The sequence below is a fragment of the Scyliorhinus torazame genome, chromosome 27 (genome assembly GCF_047496885.1).
Source record: "Scyliorhinus torazame isolate Kashiwa2021f chromosome 27, sScyTor2.1, whole genome shotgun sequence".
NCBI lineage: Eukaryota > Metazoa > Chordata > Chondrichthyes > Carcharhiniformes > Scyliorhinidae > Scyliorhinus > Scyliorhinus torazame.
The window spans coordinates 536,524-556,803 of record NC_092733.1 but is presented as its reverse complement, the minus strand read 5'-3'; the positions used below and the strand labels follow the sequence as shown (position 1 = coordinate 556,803).

The window sequence follows — 20,280 nt, the reverse complement described above, 5'->3', positions numbered from 1 at the left end:
CACCCATAAAACTTCCGCCTCCCTACTCCAGCCCCGCATCTACTCCGCATTCTCGGCCATGGAATAATGCAAGTTTGGAGGCCCAACCTCCCCCCGCAACTGCCAGCCCCTCTGAAGTGCCACCTTCCTTATCCTGGCCACCTTCCTTATTTGGTCTGGTTTTATTAATTAACAGTTAGCGACATAATGTGCTCTGTAGTAGAATAGCAGTACACAATTCACATTAATTAAACTCATTGCAGTAAGAGACTCTTTAATTAGTCATGGGATAGTTTAACACCACTTATTGAACAGTTAATAATCACATTCCCAGAACACAGCTTCATCAGGCAAAGAATTAATACTGTCTGTAGGTTTCCATGGATTGTATAAAATTGACCAAAGTGTTGGTGTGATTTGCAGAACGTAGTCGCTACATTGAGCTTTTTTGAACATTCTGCCTACCATTATCCTCATTGATCTGTTTCTGCAGAGACATTACTTACTGCAGCCAGTTGGGTGTTAAACTGGAGAACTGACGCAGAAATACTAGATCCACTCTCTGCTAAGCCTGTGCAAAGAGGCTGGTACATCTGAAGCTCTTTTAGATGGGAACTGATGTAGTCAATGTCTAGCTGATTGAGCTCTTATATGAGGCTTGTCTGTTGGTGAGGTTGGTTGCTGTTCCTTTTTAATTAAATATCACATTCTTGTTTAACACTACACATTTTTTGAAAGTGATGTTTCTTAATAAACCACAGTGTGCCAGGTGAAGGGAAGCGTCGAGGTCTGGTGTGACCCTGTGATATTCTTGTAGAATCTAATTGTGTGCCTGCATGTCCAGGGGGGTCAAGATTATAAGGTGTTGCTGCGAGCAGGGTATTCTTGGTCACTACACAACTGCTGGTTATAGAGTTTACACATTGTCAATACTGCAAGAAAAAGACTTCTAAATCTAAAAACTAACCTAATTACTTTTGCAGAATGTCCACCACACCAGACTTCCCTCCGTTTCTGTACCGATGCTGAATTTCTTTTATTTTTTTATATATTTAGTGTATCCAATTCATTTTTTCCAATTAAGGGGCAATTTAGCGCGGCCAATCCACCTACCCTGCACATCTTTGGGTTGTGGGGGTGAAACCCACGCAAACACGGGGAGAATGTGCAAACTCCACACGGACAGTGACCCAGGGCCGGGATCGAACCCGGGTCCTCGGCAACGTGAGGCAGCAGTGCTAACCCACTGCGCCACCGTGCTGCCCCGTGAGGCAGCAGTGCTAACCACTGCACCACCGTGCTGCCCCGTGAGGCAGCCGTGCTAACCACTGCGCCACCGTGCTGCCCTTACCGATGCTGAATCGAAGGTTGAGCTACTTTCGCACTTTCTGATGCTTCTGTCTGTGCACTTGCTTTACCACATAAACATCAAAGTCATGGAAATTGGTTTTCAAAGGTAGTGTTACAGAAATAGTCCTACCCCAGTGACACTGCAGGTTACACAGATCCATTTTGTTCGGTATCGGTACCTTAAAATATTCTAGAGCACATTTTTTATTCATTCAAGCAATGAGAGTGTCGCTGTCCAGCCAGCATTTGTTCCTCATCCCGAGTTGCCTTTGAGGAGGTGGCCTTCTAGAACAGCTGCATGTGGGGTAGCTACACCCACAGTGCTATTAAGGAGGGTGTTCCAGAATTTTGACCCAGTGACAGAGATTGAATGCCGATATAAGTCGGGGTGGTGAGTGGCTTGGAGGGGAGTTGGCAGGTGGTAGTGTTCCCACGTATCTGCTGCCCCTGTCCTTGGTGGTAATAGTTGTAGGTTTGGAAGGTGCTGCCCAAGGAGCCTTGGTGAGTTCCTGCAGTGCATCTTGTAGATGGTACACACGGCTGCCACTGTTTGTCGGTGGTGGAGTGAATGAATGTTTATGGATTACGTGCCAATCAAATGGCTGCTTTGTCCTGGATGATGTTGAGCTTCTTGAATGTTTTTGAAGCTGCGCTCATTTAGAAAAGGGGAGAGTATTCCATCACATTCCTGATTTGTGCCTTATGGATGGTGGACAGGCTTTTGGCAGTTGGGGTGAGTTACTCACTGCCATATTTCTAGCCTTTGGCCTGCTCTTGTAGCCGCAGTATTTATATGGCTAGTCCAGTTGAGGTTTTGGTCAATGCTAAACCCCCCCCCACCCCATTGCCTGGTACTTGTGTGGCACGAATGTAACTTGCCACACCAGCCCAAGCCTGGACATTGTCCAGGTCTTGCTGTATTTAAACATGGACTGCTTCAGGGTCTGCGGAGACATGAATGGTGCTGAACTTTGTGGGATCATCAGCAAACATCCCCACTTCTGACCTTATGATGGAAGCTGCAGCAGATGACTGGGGGCCGAGGACATCATTGCTGAACCTCTGACAAAGCAACTAGGATTGACTGGATCAGTGCCGTAGTTTGCCTTCCTGTGTGTGTAATGGTAGAGAGGGTGGTTGTCAATCACATTTTATGAAGATTTACTGCCATGAGTTAATTTACTGTAAGAGATGTAGACAATGAGCTGGTGCTGACATGTTGAGTAGAAAATGAATAATTTAAAATTAAACTTCTTGTAATTTGTATTTGAATGTAATTTTTCATAGTTCTGGACAGGGAGATGGGGGAGTGAGCCGGGGAGTTAGGTTGTTTCAAACTACATCTGGAGGGATACATTCAGGGGGTTTTGCCAATGATTACATTAACCTGGTTTATGTGACTGCTTTTGGTGTTGATTGACCACGCCAAAGCTGGTTTGAAGAAACAATTCCTGTGTTCACATTTCATTCAACCTGCAGAGCCAAACAGGAGTTTCAGCCACGGTGAGCGCTGGCAGTGAAGCGTTCTGGGTAGTTGTGTGGAGGATTCCTGGCTGTAACATCTACTGGGATTAGCCTGTGTATTCAGCATAGGGTTTGCAGTCGAGAGATGTGTATGGCTGCGATGCACGCACGTGCAAGACAGTTAGTTCGGCAGCGACACTGTCTTCTCCTCACTCAAAGTCCTGAAACATTTGCAAGTGGCGATTGGGATCTGTTTGCTGATTGTACTCAGCTGGGTAGTCACTCTCACTGCATTCAGAGCCGCTGGCGAGCTGGTTCCCGTTGTTGATGGAGTAGTTGGAAGTGGAGCAGTACTTTGGGTCAAATACTTGCCGGCTCAACCCATACACAGTCATTCCTTTCTGTGAAGCTCCGAGGTTTGTTCCCATCTGCAGTGACACAATGGTGGAGTCACATTTTTCAGTTCCAAGTTTGTTATCGAAGATGAGTCTCCGTGTCCCTGGAGCCGTCATTCCAGCCTGGAAGCAGCAACAGGATTGGTTACAGAGTGATCAGTGTGCCCTCCATCCCCCAAACCCTCCCCCCTCCATCCCTCCCCCCTCCATTCCTCCTCCCTTCATCCTCCCCCCTTCATCCTCTCCCCTCCAGCCCTCCCCCTTCATCCTCTCCCAGCCCTCCCCCTCCAGCCCTCCATCCCTCCCCCCTTCATCCTCTCCCCTCCAGCCCTCCATCCCTCCCCCTCCATCCCTCCCCCTTCATCCTCTCCCTTCCAGCCCTCCCCCTCCAGCCCTCCATCCCTCCCCCTCCATCCCTCCCCCTTCATCCTCTCCCTTCCATCCCGCCCCCTCCATCCCTCCCCCTCCATACCTCGCCCCCCTCCAGCCCTCCCCCTCCAGCCCTCCCCTCCAGCCCTCCACTCCAGCCCTCCCCTCCAGCCCTCCCCCTCCAGCCCTCCCCTCCAGCCCTCCCCCTCCAGCCGTCCCCCTCCATACCTCGCCCCTCCATACCTCGCCCCTCCATATCTCTCCCGCTCCATCCTCTCCCCCTCCATCCTCTCCCCTCCAGCCCTCCCCCTCCCCCCTCCATCCTCTCCGCTCCATCCCTCCCCCTCCATCCCTCACCCCTCCACCCCCCTCCATCCCTCCCCCCCTCAACCTTACCTTCTGCCTGTACTGTCTACACCTGCCACCCATCTGATCATCTTCTCCCATAAGTCTCTCCTGTAACATCCACTTCATTCTCTCACACTGAAAGAGTTAACACTTCCATTGAACAGCAATGAAATTTGCTCTGATTGTATTCTCGTACAGTGCCATTTTTATGTGAGACTCAGCATTTCCAAATGTGTCAACCTAATTCCTCCTGTCTCCGCGCCTTCACATTCTGCCCCTTACCTGTGTAGCCCATTTGTTGGTTCCCATTTGGAGGCTAATGGTAGTCTGGTCAAGAGGCTTCTCCACTCCAGTTTTAGGGTCATATAAATGTCTTCTGGTACCATAGGCTGTCATCCCCTGCTGGCTGGCAAACTTATTGGTTCCCATCTAGAGAAAAGAAAAACAGACAAATCTGGATGCAAAAGAGAAAACAAAAGCTCTTCTCTCTTGAGGTGAAGCTTCTCAGGAAAGGGAACTAACCTCTTTACTCTGTGCAAATGGACGCTCCCTTCAACTGGACTGAGGTGGCTGCTCTTTTGTTAATGTTAAGGATAAGTTCAGGCTGTTAAAATTTCCAAATTACCCCTGATCAGCAGGCTGATTTTGCGCTCTCTTCAAAAAATTGTACTGCAACCCTCTGTTGTGCAATAGTACCCTCCCTGCACTACCCCCCCCACCCCAACCCCAAGATGGGCGTTGGGTTAGCAGAACCCTAGGATTCTTTGCTGTGGAATTCTACCCGTGGGCCATCCTTTGTGCTTTCTTTTCAAATCTCTTCTTTTCATACTAAGTTTTCCTGGCTGTAATCGTGGGTAAATGTTAGTCCTAACTGCTACATTAAAGTTAACTGCCACTGCCCAATCCTCCACCCATACCTACTCTTTGTTCTCATCACTGAGCCCAAATTTGGCTTTTAAATTCCTGAACTACTCTGGACATCAAGACTGTTGTGCGGCACCAGACTACACCGTAAGATTCAGCTGCCATTCAGTTGTTTAAGTTTTAATGTAACGGTCTAGTCAGGGTTTCTTAGCAGGAGTTCCATAAGCCTTTAGGGATCCACAAGAAGGTTTCAAGACGCTCACCATAGTAGCTGAGCAAAAATAAGCCCAGAGACAAGCTTCTTGGCCAGGTGGAAGATAATTCTTACCAGGTCATTTTCTTGTCTGGGCATGTGTCCAATTCACAATCCTTGAATCCCTGAATATGGATATTGGAGCCTGTGGAATCTAGGGGAAGAAAGAGGAGGACTGCGCAGAGGGAAAAAGGGTAGGAGTTCTCTAGTTCCGGTCAAAGCAACACTGGCTTGATCTGATACAATGTAGAAGCAGCACCGTGAAGAACATGAGCAAAGTAGAATTCGGAGTCGATGTTTCCAACAATAAATAAAATACAAGTATCAGTAGGTGACAGCAACCGAAACACAACCAAACTGACCACACTGCAAAAGGGTTAATGGAAATGGAAGTCAGTCATTTAGCAATAGTTACAGAGTTCTTTCCTTTTTCCCCCTCTACCTGTATTCACTTGATCCAAAAGGCAAGCCAAGGAAATGAATCAAATGTTAAGACCTGATACCAGCAGGAAAAAGCCAAGCCGACCAGGCAGTCTGACTGCTGCGAACCTTGTGTCGCTGGCCAGTGAAGCGATCAATACTGATCGATTGACACGTTCAATTTGTGTTAGACTGAATTGGCAGGGAGCAGGAATGAGGAAGAGGTAAAATAGCAAAAAAAAGCAGGAAAAATGACCAACGGTGTTAATCTGGATAATACATTTTTAAAAATTATATCTTGTGTATTTCTAACTGTTAAACTGATTGAATTTTTCAGAGGTGATTGGGTGTGTAGATGGGGGCAGTGCAGTTGATGTAGTGCGTGGATTTCAGTAAGGCTTTTGACGACGTCCCACATGGGGGACTGATCAAGAAGGTCGGAACCCATGGGATCCAGGGCAATTTGAATTGGATCCAAAATTGTCTGAGTGACAGGAGGCAGAGGGTTTTGGTCCAAGGTTGTGTCAGTGACTGGAAGCCTGTGCCCAGTGCAGTTCCGCAGGGATCGGTGCCGGGTCTCTTGTTGTTTGTAGTGTACATTAATGATATAGATGAGATTGTAGGTGGTATGGTCAGCAAGTTCACAGACACAAAAATTGCTGGTGTAAGTAGCAAGGAGGAAAGCCTTAGATTACAGGATGATATAGACAGGCTGGTCAGATGGGCAGAACAGTGGCAAACGGTAGCACAGTGGTTAGCACTGTGGCTTCACAGCTCCAGGGTCCCAGGTTCAATTCCCGGCTTGGATCCCTGTCTGTGCGGAGTCTGCACGTTCTCCCCGTGTCTGCGTGGGTTTTCTCCGGGTGCTCCGGTTTCCTCCCACAAGTCCCGAAAGACGTGCTGTTAGGTGAATTGGACATTCTGAATTCTCCCTCAGTGTACCCGAACAGGCGGCGGAATGTGGCGACTAGGGGATTTTCACAGTTACTTCATTGCAGTGTTAATGTAAGCCTACTTGTGACAAAAGATTAATATTATAATATTATTATTAAACGGAATTTAACCCTGAAAAGTGTGAAGTGATGCATTTTGGGAAGACCAATAAGTCAAAGGGATACACAATGGACAGCAGGCCGCCAGGAAGTCCAGGGAACCAGAGGGACCCTGGGTGCATGTCAGATCCCTGAAGGAAGCAGGACAGGTAGATGAGGCGGTTAAGAAGGCCTATGGGGGGGGGCGGGCGGGGGGGGGGGGCGGCAGCACGGTGGCGCAGTGGTTAGCACTGCTGCCTCACGGGGCCGAGGTCCCAAGTTCGATCCCAGCTCTGGGTCACTGTCCGTGTGGAGTTTGCACATTCTCCCCGTGTTTGTGTGGGTCTCGCCCCCACAACCCAAAGATGTACACTAAACTTTTTTTTAAAAAGAAGGCCTATGGGATACTTGCCTTCATTAGCTGCGGCATCGAATATAAGAGTAGGGAGGTTATGCTGGAGCTGTATAAAACGCTCATTAGGCCCCAGTGGAGTACTGTGTGCAGTTCTGGTCACCACACTATAGGAAGGAAGTGATTGCACTGGAGAGGGTGCAGAGGAGATTCACCAGGATGTTGTCTGGGCTGGAGCGTTTCAGCTATTGAGAGGGGCTGGTTAGGCTGGGGTTGTTTTCCTAGAGCAGAGAAGGCTGAGGGGGGACTGACCCAGGTGTACAAAATTATGAGGGACATCGATGAGAAACCTTTCCCCTTCGTAGAGGGGTCAATAACCAGGGGGCATAGATTTACAGTAAGGAGCTTGAGATTGAGGGGATTTGACGAAAAGCATTTTCACCCAGAGGGTGGGGGAATCTGGGACTCGCAGCCTGAGAGGCTGGTGGAGACGGGAACCGTCAACATTTAAGAAGCATTTAGATGAGCAGTTGAAATGCCACAGCACACAGGGCTACAGGTCACGCGCTGGAAAATAGGATCAGAGTAGTTAGCTGCTTAATGGCCGGTGCAGACATGATGGGCCAAAGAGCCTCTTTCTGTGCTGTAAAACCCGATGACTGTGAGTACCAGCTCTCTGTTACATGAAGGGAAGTTGATAGCAGCCTCGGTTTTAAAGATTGAGTCCATACTTGAAGCTGCCTTTGTTGCTTCCCTCTCCCTTCCCTGATCAGCTGTAAAAATGACCTCACCTCGCTGGATTTCCTCGGCACCATGTTGAACTCTTCTTCCATTGCCTACGCCTCTGCGCTCACGTCTTCGGGTAGGAGCCCTCCACCCGCTCAATGGACCCTTTTATTCTCTTACCTGGAACCCTCCTTCTGACCTCTTACCTGCTCTTTTCATTGAGAACTGTGGCATTGGCTGTCTTAATTTCTCTGCTTCTCTCACCCACTGTAACCTGTCTTCCTCTAAATTTGCTGCACCCTGTTCTCTCAGGTCCAACCATGACTTTGTTATTAAACCTGACGATAAGGGTGGTGCTGTTGTTGTCTGGTTTACCAAAGTGCACCTTGCAGAAGCTGAGGACCAACTCCTGGACACATCTTCCTACTTGCCCAGGACCCATGACCCCACCGCCAAACATTGTTTCCAGGACTGTCACTGCCCGTATCTCCTCTGGAGATCTTTGTTCCATGGCCTCCTACCTCATAGTTTCCCCAGCCCCACTGCTACCTCCCCCCTAAATTCTACAACAGGACTGCTAGTAGACCAACGTTTCTCTCCCCACGTCCAGTCTCTTCCCACCTACATTTGTTATTTTTCCTGAAGCCTTATGTCATTTCCAGTTTCCTGGCCCTAACAGCCTGCACTTCACTATAGTTATCATACAACATAGAACATACAGTGCAGAAGGAGGCCATTCGGCCCATCAAGTCTGCACCGACCCACTTATGCCCTCACTTCCTCCCTATCCCCGTAACCCAATAACCCCTCCTAACCTTTTGGTCACTAAGGGCAATTTATCATGGCCAATCCACCTAACCTGCACATCTTTGGACTGTGGGAGGAAACCGGAGCACCCGGAGGAAACCCACGCAGACACGGGGAGGATGTGCAGACTCCGCACAGACAGTGACCCAGCCGGGAATCGAACCTGGGACCCTGGCGCTGTGAAGCCACAGTGCTAACCACTGTGCTACCGTGCTGCCCGGTGCTATCCAATCCCTCTTCATCCTGCACCGAGAGAGTCTGATGGCTCTCAACTTCTTTCTTGAACAGTCCCATCCACCACCACCCTCCACCTGGCAAACTTGTACTCTTATTGAACAATTTCTCCTTTATCTTGTTTCACTTTGTCCAAGTAAAGGGTTTGGCTATCGCCCACATGGGTCCTAGCTATGCCTGAGAAACATTCCTCATTCTACTCCTACTCAGACCCACTCCTACAACTCTTTCCGGTACATCAATAATCGTTTTGATGCCACTTGATGTTTTGACCGGAAAAATTAATCAATTTTGCATCCAATTACAACCCCTCTCTCTTTGCATGGTCCACTTCTGAAACCCTCAGATCTTTGCTCTAAAGAAAACAACCCCAGCCTATCCAGTCTCTCCTTATAGCTCAGATGCTCCATCCCAGGGAACATCCTGGTGAATCTCCTCTGCACCCCCTCCAGTGTAATCACCTCCTTTCTATTGTGAGGTGACCAGAACCGCACACAGTACTCCAGCTGTACAGCTCCAACATAACCATATTCTATGCCACGACTGATAAAGGCAAGTGTCCCATCTGCCTTCTTAACCACCCTATTCACCGGCTCTGCCATTCATTACATACTCTCTGTTCCAAATTCCATCACATTGGGAATAGCATTAGACAGGAAGTCAGAGATGCATGTGTTAAAGGAACATCTATGATTATGAGTGACTTTAATCTGCATATAGATTGGGTGACTCAAAATTAGCTACAGTACAATAGAGGAGGAATTTCTGGAGTGTGTACGGGATGGTTTTCTAGACCAGTATGTTGAGGAACCAACAAGGGAACAGACCATCCTGGACTGGGTGTTGTGCAATGAGAGGATTAGTTGGCAATCGAGTTGTGAGAGAACCCTTGGGGATGAGTGACCATAATATGGTAGAATTCTTTATCAAGGTAAATAGTGAGGTCGTTGATTCTGAGACCAAGGTCCTGAACCTCAAGCTTTACCAAGATGGCGCCGGAGCGAGGCGACTCCCTGCGAGCTCTCCCCAACAGATCCACTTTTTATTTAACTTATACTCGTTCTAATCTTTTAAAAATTAATTCTAAAACTAACATTATTACTAACCTCTATGCCAGTGCTTATGTAGTTACATTGTATTGTATTGGATTGGATTTTGTTTATTGTCACGTGAAAAGTATTTTTCTGCGAGCAGCTCAACAGATCATTAAATACATGGGAAGAAAAGGGAATAAAAGAAAATACATAATAGGGCAACACAACATATGCAATGTAACTACATAAGCACTGGCATCGGGTGAAGCATACAGGGTGTAGTGTTAATGAGGTCAGTCCATAAGAGGGTCATTTAGGAGTCTGGTGACAGTGGGGAAGAAGCTGTTTTTGAGTCTGTTCGTGCGTGTTCTCAGACTTCTGTATCTCCTGCCCGATGGAAGAAGTTGGAAGAGTGAGTAAGCCGGGTGGGAGGGGTCTTTGATTATGCTGCCTGCTTTCCCCAGGCAGCGGGAGGTGTAGATGGAGTCAATGGATGGGAGGCAGGTTCGTGTGATGGACTGGGCGGTGTTCACGACTCTCTGAAGTTTCTTGCGGTCCTGGGCCGAGCAGTTGCCATACCAGGCTGTGATGCAGCCCGATAGGATGCTTTCTAAGGTGCATCTGTAAAAGTTGGTAAGGGTTAATGTGGACAAGCCGAATTTCCTTAGTTTCCTGAGGAAGTATAGGCGCTGTTGTGCTTTCTTGGTGGTAGCGTCGACGTGGGTGGACCAGGACAGATTTTTGGAGATGTGCATCCCTAGGAATTTGAAACTGATATGTTGTGTTGCCCTATTATGTATTTTCTTTTCTTCCCTTTTCTTCTCATGTATTTAATGATCTGTTGAGCTGCTCGCAGAAAAATACTTTTCACTGTACCTCGGTACACGTGACAATAAACAAATCCAATCCAATCCAATAAAGGTAACTATGAGGTATGAGCTGGCTATGACGGACTGGGAAACATTACTGAAAAGAAGGACAGCGGACAGGCAATGGCAGCATTAAAGGAACGAATAGGTGAACTTCAAAACTTGTTTATTTCTATTTGGCGCAAGAGTAGAAAGGGAACTGTGGCCAATCCATGGCTTACAGGGAAATTAGAGATAGTATTAGATTCAAAGCAGAGGCATACAGATTAGCAAGAAAAAGCTAATCCCAGGCTTGCTGGATACTGGGCCTCCTTTTTCGACACAATATCCAGGATTTTGCAGACAGTCTGATAACCGTGCCTGCTGGTTGCAATATTTGGAGTTTCGGACTCCCTGTCTTTCTACTCAGGGGTGAGGGTGGATGTTCTTGCCTTCACCTCCTGAAAAGCCAGGAGGTGAAAATTACTCAACAGAAAATCCTCCTCACCACCCAAGGCATCATCCTGGATGGAAGGCTTAAAATCGGTCTGGCACCTGAAGAAAGTCAAGTAAACCGTCAGAGACTCAGTGGGGAGGTTTTTGCAGAGATTCAGGCTATTCATTTCTTTCTTTAAGGATCTGGACGTGTCAGAGGGTTTGGGGAGGGGGGGGGGGGGGGAGTTCATAGATTTCATAGAATTTACAGTGCAGAAGGAGGCCATTCAGCCCAACGAATCTGCACCGGCTCTTGGAAAGAGCTCCCTTCTTAAGCCCCATGCCTCCACCCTATCCCCGTAACCCAGTAACCCCACCTAATCTTTTTGGACACTAAGAGCAATTTATCACGGCCAATCCACCTAACCTGCACACTTTGGACTGTGGGAGGAAACCGGAGCACCCGGAGGAAACCCACGCAGACACGGGGAGGATGTGCAGACTCCGCACAGACAGTGACCCAAGCCGGAATCGAACCTGGCACCCCGGAGCTGTGAAGCAACTGTGCTAACCACTGTGCGACCGTGCTGGAGGTTAATAGTAGGTTGTTTATGAAAGTTATATTGTGTGTATATTTTTGACTATATTGTATATTGTTTATATTTGATAATTCAATAAAATGTTTATTAAAAAAAATAAGCTGGAGTCGGCCATTTTGCCCCTTGAGCCTACTCCATCATTCAATTAGATCATGGCTAATTGGATTATGGTCTTAACTCCGCTTTGCTACCTGCCCTTGATTCCCTTGGAGAGCAAAGATCTGCCTAACCTGGCCTTGAATATATTCAATTGACCCAGTCTCTGCTCTCTCTGGATTACAGAACTCCAAAGTAAATGAGCATTGAGAGAATAAATTCCTCCTCTCTGTCTTAAATGGAAGACCCATTATTTTCAAACTATGTCCCCAGTTTGATATTTGTCCACAAAAGGAAACATCCTCTCAGCATCTACCCTGTCAACCCCCTCAAACATTTGTGTTACAATGAGGTCACCTATTCTTCTACTCCTGCTCAGTTATGGTGATCATGAAACTACCAGATTGTGGTAAAAAAAAATCTGATTCATTAACGTCCTTTAAGGAAGGAAATATATCATCTTTATCTGGTCTGGTGTACCATGGCATTGTGCTTGACTATTAAGTGCCCTCTGAATTGGCCTAGCAAGCTACTCAGTTGTATTAAACAGCTATAGTCTTATCACCATCTTGGTCTCTCCGTCGCCTCTTGACAATCATTTTGAGCATCTCCTCTTGTTCAAACTCTGTCATGTCTCTCATTTAAAATCCTTCTTCTCAACCACCCATTGGAGGACCATGGCGAGCTACTCACAGATATCTTGACTCTTCTCACTCAGCTCGGCAACTTGTCATCCGTGATGATTTTGACATCGATTTCAATTTATAAAGCTCTTTCCTCTGCAGAATTCCGCCCAAAATTGTCAATCGCGTTGGAACATTCTACGAGAACTTTCAATGCAGTATCGCACTCGACATTACGTTTTCTGATTGGTTTGAAGTGAGGTCCGGAAGTGAAGTTTGGCAGGGCTGCATCTCTCCTCGTCGCCATTGACTGGGTCATATGTCAAACAACGTCACACTGTCCCAAGGGAATTCAGTGGGCCCTCTTCATATTTGGAGGGCCTCAACTTTGCTGTTAATCCTGCTGCCATTTCTTCAAGATACACTCACAAATATCAAAGAAATGTACAGCACAGGAACAGGCCCTTGGGCCCTCCAAGCCCGTGCTGACCATGCTGCCCGTCTAAACTAAAATCTTCTACACTTCCTGGGTCCGTATCCTTCTATTCCCATCCTATTCATATATTTGTCAAGATGACCCTTAAATGTCACTATCGTCCCTGCTTCCACTACCTCCTCCGGTAGTGAGTTCCAGGCACCCACTACTCTCTGTGTAAAAAACTTGCCTCGTACATCTCCTCTAAACCTTGCCCCTCGCACCTTAAACCTATGCCCCCTAGTAATTGACCCCTCTACCCTGGGGAAAAGTCTGACTATCCACTCTGTTTATACCCCTCAAATCTGACAAATTCAGCATGTATGCAAAACAGACTAGTCTGCACATCAACAAGTAGAAAGTACAAGTTAAGGGTGTCAACATGCCAGTAGAACCTCAAATTACCATCGATGGAGAAGCGCTAGAGTGTGCCGAGGACTTCACATACCCCGGGACCCTTATCAGCAATGACACTGATGCTGAGAGGACATCAAGGCCCGGCTTAAAGCTAGAGGAAGTCTAAACCCTGCTGTATGGATCTGGATGCTGGAGGGTAGTGAAGACCGACATGGGCAAGGTCAACGCCTTTCATAATAGTTGCCTACATAAGATATGTAACATCTACTGGCTAAAAAAAAAATTCTAACGAGTACCTGTACAAGTACACTGGCTGCTACAGCATTGTCCTTGAGATCAGGAAGTGCTGGATAAGGGCTAAGAGTGTCCCAAGAGTGATCACTGAGGTTGTCCTAAGATGGACACTAGCTGCAAAACTGGTATACAGACAGGCAAGAAAAACATGGCGTAGGACTGTGGTGACTGAACTGGAGAGATGGGGTTCACATGGGGTGAAACACAAACAGGGCCGGATGGAGGAACAGTCTTATGTCCCACCTGGGACGAGAAGGATAGCTAACTTTCCTTTAAGTTCACTGCCTTCCTATCCTCCATAAGTCTCTCCCTCCAAATAAATTCCAATGTGCAGTGCAGTGGCCCCTCCCTCCAGTGTGGAACATAGACCATACAGTGCAGAAGGAGGCCATTCGCCCATCTAGTCCGCACCGACCTACTTAAGCCCTCACTTCACCCTATCCCCGTAACCCAATAACCCCACCTAAGGTGTGAACACTAAGGGGCAATTTTAGCATGTCCAATCCACCTAACCTGCACGTCTTTGGACTGTGGGAGGAAACCGGACCATCCGGAGGGAAACCGGAGCACCCGGAGGAAACCCACGCAGACACGGGGAGAATGTGCAGACTCCGCACAGACAGTGACCCAGGCCGGGAATCGAACCTGGGACCCTGGCGCTGTGAAGCCACAGTGCTAACCACTGTGCTACCGTGCTGCCCTTAAGTGAAGTGAAGTGTCCCCTCAACTGAGAAGTGCCCTTCTGTCCAGGTTCTCCAGCAGTGGTCCCTTCCCAAGGCTGGGTCTATCCATACCTGGAGTCCAATGATATTCTGCCCTGCTTTCAGTGTTTCGCTATTAAAAACGCGTTGCTGTTTTTCTGCATATTTCACACCGATGTCCGATCTTGTTTCGTAGCCTTTTGTTTTTGCCTGTGTGGAATAAAAAGTTAACTTTTTCTCTTGTGTTGAGTGAGTTGGACAATCTATCAAATAATGAGTTGAAATTGGGATAGTTACAGCAGAAACACTCACCATGCTAGCCAGGGCCATGAGTGTTGTCTGAACTTGGGTCAAGTTACAGTTTTCATATAAATCATTGGCTTCAAAGCTGTCATGAAGTTTCACCCCATATTTTATGATTGCTTTAACAAAGTTCCCGATGTTCTCCAGCTGTGGACAAAGAGCAAACATTAGCACGACAAACAATTCCCATTCCGAGCAACTGGCTGCTTCTTACTGTACCAGGTTAGGCCTTGAGAATTAGGGCAACTTGTAGAGAAATGGGCTTTCTGAGGATATTTGAGATTTTGAAGCTATTGGGTCCAGGCTAGTTGGTTAGGCTATTTTGAAATATATAGGATGATAGAACAATCTAGCTTGCAAAGAGTCGGAGTGGGTTAGCTCAGGTGGCTGGGTGACTGGTTCGCGATGCCAGTAGCATGGCTTCCCATTCCAGCTGAGGTTATTTATGAAGGCTTCGCCTTCTCAACCTTGCCCCTCGCCTGGGTGTGGTGACCTTCACTAGCCAGCTCTCTCTCAATAGGGGAGAGCAGCCTATGGTCCTCTGGGACTATGCCGACATTTACATTTGTTAGCGTGCAAATCAAATCCTCGCCAAAATGTTTGCGATTAATAGCCAGGGAGTATTTATTTTCCCGGAGAAACATCGATCCGGAGGAAATTGCTGAGACAGGTGGTGGGCATGGGTTCATTGTACTTTGTAGGGAAATATTACTGGGAAAATATCTCTCGTTACGTGGATACTTTGGTAGTTAGCTGGGGCTAGTTTAAAGTTATGAAAGTTACTGACTATGTAGCTGGTGCTACTTGAAATTCTGCGGATTAGTTGCTAGTTAACTGGGACAGTGAGTAGTCTGCTGATATTTTGCTTGGTTTCCTTTGGGGACCGGAAAGGCTCTTGATTGGTCCAGTGATTGGCATTCTCCCTGAAAGTTGGGTGTTTCTTCCAGTGGCTGTTTAGATGCCTTTCCTCAACCTAAGTGCCAATGTCCCCTCTAAACCTATCTTATTGGAATAAACCTTTGTAGCCAATCCAAATAATACGAGGCCTAAACTCAGAAAACATTCTCAAACAAAGGATAAAGAACATTCAGTCAGGATCTTGTATTCAAAACCCCTGCTGCTTTTGATTACTATGCAGAGACTGATCAAGTCTTCTACCATTATTGGTCTGATCAGCCTTTTTTATTCTTTCGTCGCTCATCCCAAATGGCCCTGAGAAAGTGGTAGTGAGGTGACTTCTTGAACCGCTACAGTCCACTGTCGGTACACCTACAGTGCTATTAGGAGGGGAGTTTGAATATTTTGGCCCAACAATAGTGAATAAATGGCATCACAGTTCCAAGTCAGAATGGTGCATGGCTTGGAGAGGAACTGTTCGGTGGTGGTGTTCCCATGCGTCTGCTGCCCTGGTTGTCCTTCTAGGTGGTAGAGATTGCTGGTTTGAAAGATGCTATTGAAGGAGCCTTGATGAGTTGCTTGAAGATGGTACACACGGCTGCACAATGTGTTGGTGGTGGAGAGCGTGCCACTTAAGAGGGGTGCTTTGGGTGGCATAGTGCTGAACTTCTTGAGTGTCGTTGGAGCTGCACTCATCCAGGAAAGTGGAGATTGCTCGTGATTTGTGTCTTATAGATGGTGGACTGGTTATGGGATGGGTCAGGAGGTGAGTTACCAGCTGCTGAATTCCCAGCATGCTGGTAGTGACACACAACATTGGTGGATGGTATCCTCATTGTGAAGATGAGGCAATGTGTCTCCACAAGGACCTTGTATCCAACGTCCCAGACACCTCTTTCATCATACCAGGACATGTCCTGTCCCATCGGCAGGGCAGACCCAGTAGAGGCCACAACACAGCGGTATGCAGTTGGGAGAGAGTTTTCCCTTGGAGTCCTCAACATTGACTCTGGGCTCCATGAAATCTCATGGCATCAGATAAAACATGGGCAAGGAAACCTTGGATTGGAAGATGTAGAATCCATATGAGTGGAGGTAAGATATAACAAGGGGAAGAAGACAATCGACCCCGAATAGTAGCTATATTGTAGGAGGGGGAATAAATCAGGAAAGTAAAAAATGCAGGACATTAATCACAGGTGACTTTTATCTTCATTTTAAAAAATCTGTCCATGAGATGCGGGTGTCGCTGGGTCAGCATTTACCGCCCATCCCTGAGGGCATTTCAGAGTCACCCACATTGCTGTGGGTCTGGGGTCACATGTAGGCCAGACCGGGTAAGGACGGCAGATTTCCTTCCCTAAAGGACATCAGTGAACCAGATGGGTTTTTACGACAATCGGCAATGGTTTCATGGTCGTCATTAGACTTTTAATTCCAGATTTTATTGAATTCAAATTCCACCAACTGCCCTGGTGGGATTTGAATCCAGGTCTCCAGAGCGTTCCCCTGGGTCTTGTCCAGTGATAATAAGACTACGCCACTGCCTACCTCTTGTAGATTAGGAAAATTAAATTGGCAGAGGGAACCATGAGGAAGAATTTATAGTGCATTCAGGATAGTTTCCTCAAACAATATGTTGTGGATCCAACCAGTGTTGAGGCTGTTTTTGATCTAGTGGTAGTGTTGCTGGATGAGTAATCTGGGGACCTGGGTTTGAATCCCACCACAGTAGATGGTGCAATTTAAACTCAATAAAATATACCAGTAGCAAGTAACATTCGCACCACATGAGTATCATGCAATGATAAGGGGCAGCACGGTGGTGCAGTGGTTAGCACTGCTGCCTCATGGCACCGAGGACCCAGGTTCAATCCCGGCCCTGGGTCACTGGCCGTGTGGAGTTTGCACATTCTCCCTGCGTCTGCGTGGGTCTTATCTCCACACCCCAAAGATGTGCCGGGTAAGTGGATTGGCCTCACTAATTTGCCCCTTAATTGGAAAAAAATAATTGAGTACTCTAAATTATTATTTTTTTGAGTGTCAGGCAATGACTATCTCCTACAAGAGAGGATCTAACCATTGCCCCTTGACATTGACTGGTATTACCATCGCTGAATCCCCCATTGATCAGAAACTGAACTGGGTGTGCCACATTAATACTGTGGCAACCAGAGCAGATCAAAGGCTAGGAATCCTATGGCTAGTAACTCACCTCCTGATCCGCCAAAGCCTGTCCATCATCTACAAGGCACAGGTCAGGCGTGTGATGGAACACTCTCCACAACTGGATGAGCGCAGCTCCAACAACACTCAAGAACCTCGACACCATCCAGGACAAAGCAGCCCCGCTTGATTGTAACCCCATTACAAATATTCAATCTTTTCACAGTCAACACACAGCGGCAGCCGTGTGCACCATCTACAAGATGCACTGCAGCAACTCACCAGGTTCACAGGCGCCGGAATGTGGCGACTAGGGGCTTTTCACAGTAACTATATTTAAGCCTACTTGTGACAATAAGTTATTATTATTCTTTAGACAGCACATTCCAAACCCACGACCACCACCATCTAGAAGGACAAGAGCAGCAGATACCTGGGAACCCCACCACCTGGAGGTTCCCCTCCAAGTCACTCACCACCCTGACTTGCAAATATATCGCCGTTCCTTCACTGTCACTGGGGCAACATCCTGGAACTCCCTAACAGCACTGTGAGTGTACCTACACCTCAGGGACTGCAGCAGCTCAAGAAGATGGCTCACCACCTACTAATGAGCAACTAGGGACGCAATGAATGCTGGCTCAACCAGCGACGCCCACATCTCGTAAATTCAGTTTGACTGAGAAACATGGGTCACAAACAAATGTGCTAAACTGCTAAACTTAAATGAGGGTAATTGCAAAGGAATGAGGGCAAAGGTGGCTGGAGTGGACTGGAAAAGGAGTTTAGCAGAGAAGACAGCTGATGAATAATGGCAAATGTTTATGAAAATAAGTCATGACTCACAACAAAGATATATCCCAGGGAGGAAGAATGATTCTTGGAAGGGGATAAATCAGCCATGGGTAACTAAGGAAGTTAAGGACCATATACAATGTGGCAAAGATTAGTGGTAAGCTGGAGGTTTGGGAAAGATTTAAAAACCAACAATAGATTACCAAAAAAATAATGGAGACGAAAACCTATGAGGGTAAACTAGCAAGTAGTATAAATAGTAAGAGCTTCTTTAAATATATAATAAAGGAGAGTGGCCAAAGTGAACAGAGGCCCCTTAAAGAATGAGACTGGGGAAATAATAATAGGGAACCAAGAAATGGCAGAGGACTCAAACAGATACTTTGCATCAGTCTTCAATTGAAGACACACATAACATTCCAAAAATACTGAATAATCCAGGGGCAAGAAGTATGGGGAGAAAATAAATACAATAACTATCACAACAGAAAGGGTTCTCGGGCAAACTAATGGGGCTAAAGGCTGATATGTCTCCTGGGCCTGATGGGTTGCATCTGAGGATATTAAAGGAAATAGCTACAGAGATAGTGGATGCACTGGTAGTAATCTTCCAAGAATCCTTTATTCTGGACAAGTCCCAGAGAATGGAAAACTGCTAATGCTGCATCATTGTTCAAAAAGGGAGGGAGCCAAAAAGCAGGGAGTGATAGAACATAGAAAATACAGCACAGAACAGGCCCTTTGACCCACGATGTTGTGCCGAACCTTTGTCCTAGATTAATCATAGATTATCATTGAATTTACAGTGCAGAAGGAGGCCATTCGGCCCTTTGAGTCTGCACCGGCTCTTGGAAAGAGCACCCTACCCAAACTCAACACCTCCACCCAACACCAAGGGCAATTTTGGACATTAAGGGCAATTTATCATTGGCCAATTCACCTAACCTGCACATCTTTGGACTGTGGGAGGAAACCGGAGCACCCGGAGGAAACCCACGCAGTCACGGGGAGGACGTGCAGACTCCGCACAGACAATGACCCAAGCCGGAATCGAACCTGGGACCCTGGAGCTGTGAAGCATTGTGCTATCCACAATGCTACCGTGCTGCCCTTGAGAACAAATAAATCTACACTATATCATTTTACCGTAATCCATGTACCTATCCAATAGCTGCTTGAAGGTCCCTAATGTTTCTGACTCAACTACTTCCACAGGCAGTGCATTCCATGCCCCCACTACTCTCTGGGTAAAGAACCTACCTCTGATATCCCTCCTATATCTTCCACCTTTCACCTTAAATTTATGTCCCCTTGTAATGGTTTGTTCCACCCGGGGAAAAAGTCTCTGACTGTCTACTCTATCTATTCCCCTGATCATCTTATAAACCTCTATCAAGTCGCCCCTCATCCTTCTCCGCTCTAATGAGAAAAGGCCTAGCACCCTCAACCTTTCCTCGTAAGACCTACTCTCCATTCCAGGCAACATCCTGGTAAATCTTCTTTGCACCTTTTCCAAAGCTTCCACATCCTTCCTAAAATGATAGGCCAGTTAGCTTGACATCTGCCATTTGGAAAATATTCAGAGTCCAGTTTAAAGGACGTAATTGCAAAGCATTGAGAAATACATAATATGATCAAGCAGAGTCAGCATTTCGTCATGAAGGGCAATCATGCCTGACAAATCTATTGTAACTCTTTGAGGTGGTAACATACAGAGAAACATACATAGGAAATAGAAGCAGGATGAGGCCATTCGGCCCTTCCAGCCTGCCCCGCCATTCATTATGATCATGGCTGATCATCAAGTTCAATACCCTGATCCCGCCTCCCCCCCCCCACATCCCTCGATCCCTTTAGCCCCAAGGACTGTATCGAATTCCTTCTTGAAATTACACAACGTTTTGGCCTCAACTACTTTCTGTGGGAGTGAATTCCACAGATTCACCGCTCTCTGAGTGAAGAAATTTCTCCGCACCTCAATGCTAAAAGGTTTACCCCTTATCCTCAAACTATGACCCCCCTAGTTCTGGACTCCCCCACCATCGGGAACATTCTTTCTGAATCT

At 47.0% G+C, this 20,280-nt stretch overlaps 1 protein-coding gene across 5 annotated transcripts in view; it reads right to left on the bottom strand.

The window, feature by feature from the left end:
* Nucleotides 1–236: 236 nt before the first annotated feature.
* LOC140403111 (calponin-1-like) overlaps nt 237–20,280 on the bottom strand; it is a 119,576-nt gene continuing 99,532 nt past the window's right edge. For 4 of the 5 annotated variants that reach the window (XM_072490739.1, XM_072490737.1, XM_072490736.1 and 1 more), the window contains 4 exons: nt 14,367–14,504; nt 14,148–14,264; nt 4,188–4,334; nt 237–3,311 (listed from right to left, as the gene is read on the bottom strand). In XM_072490739.1, the coding sequence (XP_072346840.1) occupies nt 3,003–3,311; nt 4,188–4,334; nt 14,148–14,264; nt 14,367–14,504 (711 nt within the window). In that variant the 3' untranslated portion in view covers nt 237–3,002. Of the gene's footprint in view, nt 3,312–4,187; nt 4,335–14,147; nt 14,505–20,280 lie in introns of all 5 variants that reach the window. The other variant, XM_072490735.1, reaches the window with a different exon arrangement.